Source organism: Sylvia atricapilla, chromosome 26, assembly GCF_009819655.1.
Source record: "Sylvia atricapilla isolate bSylAtr1 chromosome 26, bSylAtr1.pri, whole genome shotgun sequence".
In the NCBI taxonomy this organism is placed as follows: Eukaryota; Metazoa; Chordata; class Aves; order Passeriformes; family Sylviidae; genus Sylvia; species Sylvia atricapilla.
The window spans coordinates 1,948,009-1,952,461 of NC_089165.1; the positions used below are offsets into that span (position 1 = coordinate 1,948,009).

Genomic DNA, 4,453 nt, shown 5'->3' on the forward strand with positions numbered 1-4,453 from the left:
GCTGGGCCATTGAGCTCCACTGTCAGCTCTGGCTCCCAGCAGGGCTGGGCAGGTCCTGCCACTCTTCTGACTTTTGGGACATGGGACACGGACTGAAAAGGAGTGGTTGGGGCAGAGGAGAACAGCTTGAAGTTGCTCTTTCACTTTGAGGTCTTCTTACATCAGATTGGAGCCGAGGAAATCATCAGATTGGGCTGGTCTTGTCCAACACATGAAAAACTGTTTGGGGCTGACAGACACAGCAACATCAGGACTGCAGGATCATCATTTTCTTGGGAAAAGAGACAAAGCAGGAAAGATCTGAGGAGAGGAAGTTACAGCTATACCTGGAGTGCATCCCTGAGAATTCTCTTTGGCTTATAAACTGAGGAACAGCTCCAAGCAGGCTCCAGAGCCCTGCAGGAGGCTGTTCTCCCTGAGGCTTTCCCAAAGGAAAAGCAGGCAGAAGGCAGGATGGACAGGGACTGGGTCCCAGCAGATGCAGGGATACAAACACCATGTGCAGCTTGTGCTTGTTTGATAAAGAGTTGCCAAATGCACAAAGATTGGGTTTGAAAATGCCTTTTTTAAAGAAATAAGCAAAACTAAAATATTTTTTGCATTTCCATGATAATAATAAAACAATATTTAGTCTTCCATAAAAACAGTTGTAAAGATAAATGAAATTATCTTCTGAAGCACAGCATGTCTGGTCACAGAGAAAGAGTTCATTCTCTGGAGATAAATGGTAAACTGGAGTAAAGTGCAGGAGGTCCTGCTTTCATTTCATGCCAGTGTAGATCCACACTCCCAGAGTCACAACCCCTTTTTATTTTCTCCAGACAGCTGAGGGGTCTGAAACTGGTTCCATCAGCAATTTCTTGTGTCAGGGAACTCTGACTTGAGGCATGTTGGTGAGGATGAAGGCAGCGAAGAAGCAAAGACCACTACAGTGAGGTGATACCCTGTAGTGGTGTCACATTGCGTGGGGACCATCCCCACTGTCTTTGCCTCTTCCTGCCCCTTCACACCTCCAGTCTGAGCTTGCTGTGGTAGCAGAGTGAGACCGGGGGGGTGACCACAGGGTTCTGGCCAGCTGCAGTTGTTCTGTAGTGATACAGCCCCATAAACTCCCTCAGCATCTACACAGAGCAGAGAAAATTACATCCACCTTTGGAGAAAAAGACATTCCCCTCTCACCTCATCCTCCCAAACCCTTCATGTCCTCGAAATGTCTCACTCTGGCCCCACAGCAGTCGTTCTTGTGCTGCCTCAGTGTGAGTCCAGCCCAGTCTCCTCCAGACTGCCCAGGGCTTTGCTCTTGATCCGGAGCTTGTGTGGGAGGGCAGCAAAGTTCCGGCCCTTCAGCTGCTCCTCGGAGGGGCAGGGCAGACTGCAGGAGGGCACAGGAGAAGTTTTGGGCACTTGTTGCTCATCATCTTCATCTGACACTGCAGTGCTGCTCTCCTTCCTGGCCTCAGCAGTGCCAGGGGATGGGCACAAGAAGCAGGCGCCGCTCAGCCAAGGGCAGGGGAAGGGATGTTTGTCTGGGCACGGGTAGCTGAGGAATGGAGAGCAAACCGTGGGGCTGAAGGGTGCATCAAACCTTTTGGGGCTGAAGGATTCCTCAAACCTTTTGGGCTGCTGGAGGCCGGGTGTGTCCACGGGAACGGGTTTGGAGCCGCAGCTGAGGACGTTCGAGGAGGGCTTGAAGGTTTTGCAAGGAAACTCAGCCGGCTCCAGCACCTTGGGCACAAAACTCTTCCGGGCAGGGCAGCAGGAGTCCCCAGCAAAGGGCTCCATGCCCAGCAGGGGTGAGGCTGCCCGCTGGCCCCTGAGGTAGAGCCCCAAGGGGTGGCCCTGGTAGGGGCCGTGCTCGGGGCTGAGCAGCCCGAAGCGCAGTTTGAGGGCCAGCAGCTCGGTCCTGAGCACGGCGTTCTCGCGGCTCAGCGCGGCCAGCTGGCTCTCCATGGCCACGTCGTTGAGGCGCCGCTTCTCCCGCGAGCGCTTGGCCGCCTCGTTGTTCTTGCGCCTCTTCTCCCAGTACATGGTGTCCTTCTTGTCATCCGGCATGAACTCCCTCTTCCTCCGCGAGTGCCCGCCTGCCTTCCCCAGGAGCAGCTGGGCCCGGCCCTGCTGCAGCAGCAGCTCGCTCCGAGGCGCCAGGAAGTTCTCCATGGTGGTGGAGAAGGCAGCCAGGGCTCTGTTGGGATGAGAATACTCATTATTTGCCTCTAATGGTGCTGTTGATTAGCGCCATTGGGTGAATTCATATCGGAATGGGGTTATTAGACCCTCTTCTCCCCGTTAGACACGTGTGGGAAATGAGGACAGCTTCTCCTGCTTACTCCTGCCATTTTGGAGCCACCTTTTAAAAATAGTTGGATTCAAAGTGTTCAGGTTTCTGATATGTCAGCACATCAATCAATCAATCAATCAATCAATCACATCTCACCAACATCTGCAAGGTCCACCCCGGGATATCCAAGAGCTGTGCATGACTGAGCAGAGTTCCACCCCACGCGTTTCACCAACTCAGTGAACAGTCACACTTTATCTAAGTCACTTCAATCAAGATGATAAAAATTAGTAGTCATCTCCCACTCATCTCAAGCTGCCTTACAAAGGAAATAAGAGTCATTAGCCTTGTTTGGGAGATAAGGAAGGCACAGGGAGAAGAACTGATTTATCTCAGTCACGTACTTTGGGTAGGAGCTGAAGCAGGGTTACAAAACAGCTTTGCTATCATGGAATGATTTGGGTTGGAAGGGTCCTCAAAGCTCATCCCATTCCACCCCCTGCCATGGGGGACACAGCATGGGACACATTCCACCATCCCAGGATGCTCCAAGTCCCATCCTGGCCTTGGACACTGCCAGGGATCCAGGGACAGCCACAGCTGCTCTGGGCACCCTGTGCCAGGGGCTGCCCACCCTCACAGAGAAGGATTTTTTCCTAATTTCCATCCTAAACCTACTCTGTGTCAGTCTGAAGCCATTGTCCCTTGTCCTGTCACTACAGGATGTTGTGAATAATCTGCCTGAGGTGTTGTGACAGTTCTCACTCAGAAATTCTTCCCTGCTCAGGACCTTGTCTCTTCCCACAGGAAGCTGGGCCAGAGGGACCAGCACTGAGCCTGATGACACCACCTCTCCAGGATTGCTCTAAGGTGGTAAAGAAAAACATAATTGTTTCACTTCAATGAGCAACTGAGGCACTGGAGTTTTGGTACTGGCCAAGTTTCAACCCCCGGGGCCTTTGGAAAAGGTCCTTCAGTTCATCTCCTGACTGACACTGTTGTGACCCATCAACACCAACAGTGACCAAGGTGTCCCCTCAGTGTGTGCAGGTTCCAGGACACTTTATCAGCACTGAAATGTGCTCATGGTTCCCCTTGGAGATGGAATAATCCCAGTTTCTGTAAGTGACAAAGGCTTTTCTGAGTCATGGGGACAGCAGCCCCGAGGATCCTGGCAGGGCTGCTCACTCTGCTGGGGGGAAAAGGACTGGCTGATGCTGTCAGCTGAAAACTCCCCCACTTCTTGCCCCCAAGAAAAAAAATATTTCAGGCCCAAATTGAGAGGCAGTAAACCCACCATGACATCCAAAAGCCAAGCATTGTTCAGATTTTAGCCAGGATTTTTCAAAAAGCTATTTAGGGATGAAATGAAATCAAGATATTGAGGTGAAGTGAGAGATCAGACTCCTGTTTGATCAGAGTCAGGGTTGTACAAGTTTGTGAAAACGGGGCATGTGAGCTTTCTGAGAATCCACACAGCTCATAATGCACATGAGTAATTCCAACCTTACTGCTGAACCAATTTATTGTGTGAGCAACACGAGTCACTCTTCTCTCTGTGGCTGAGAACCACCCTCAAGCAAAAGACAAAGATGTAATTCCAAATCACTCCAGAACTCACTCTGGGCAGGGAGCAGCTGAGCACAGATCTCAGCGAAGGACACACAGAAATAATCATGGACCATGTTCAGGCTTTCCTCTCATCATCCCACATCAACACATCCCAAAAGACCTCGTTTTGTGGGAAATAATTCCTAAACATTGTCCAGGTGTAATTTGTGTCTGGAGGTTGAAAAATTTCCAGGGTTCTTCACTTTCTGAACTTCATGTGAAAGAACCACATTTGAACAATCAGATTTTCCAAGAGTCACCTGTTATTCCTCCAGGATACAACTCATGAATCAGAGACAGGACAAAATTTTGGAAGCACAATATCATAAAATCCCAGAATAGTTTGGGTTGGGAAGGACCTTAAAGCCCATCCAGTGCCACCCCTGCCATGGCAGGGACACCTTCCACTGTCCCAGGCTGCTCCAAGCCCTGTCCAGCCTGGCCTTGGGCACTGCCAGGGATCCAGGGGCAGCCACAGCTGCTCTGGGCACCCTGTGCCAGGGCCTCCCCACCCTCACAGCCAACAATTCCTTTCCAATATCCCATCTAAACCTACTCATTTAA

General features: G+C 51.0%; 1 protein-coding gene across 1 annotated transcript; it reads right to left on the minus strand.

Annotated features, from left to right (window-relative positions):
* Window positions 1–1,251: 1,251 nt before the first annotated feature.
* NFILZ (NFIL3 like basic leucine zipper) lies at window positions 1,252–2,174 on the minus strand. Its single transcript, XM_066336052.1, has one exon. The coding sequence runs from the start codon at window positions 2,155–2,157 to the stop codon at window positions 1,252–1,254; it is 906 nt and encodes a 301-aa protein (XP_066192149.1). The 5' UTR covers window positions 2,158–2,174.
* Between the last annotated feature and the right edge of the window lie 2,279 nt (window positions 2,175–4,453).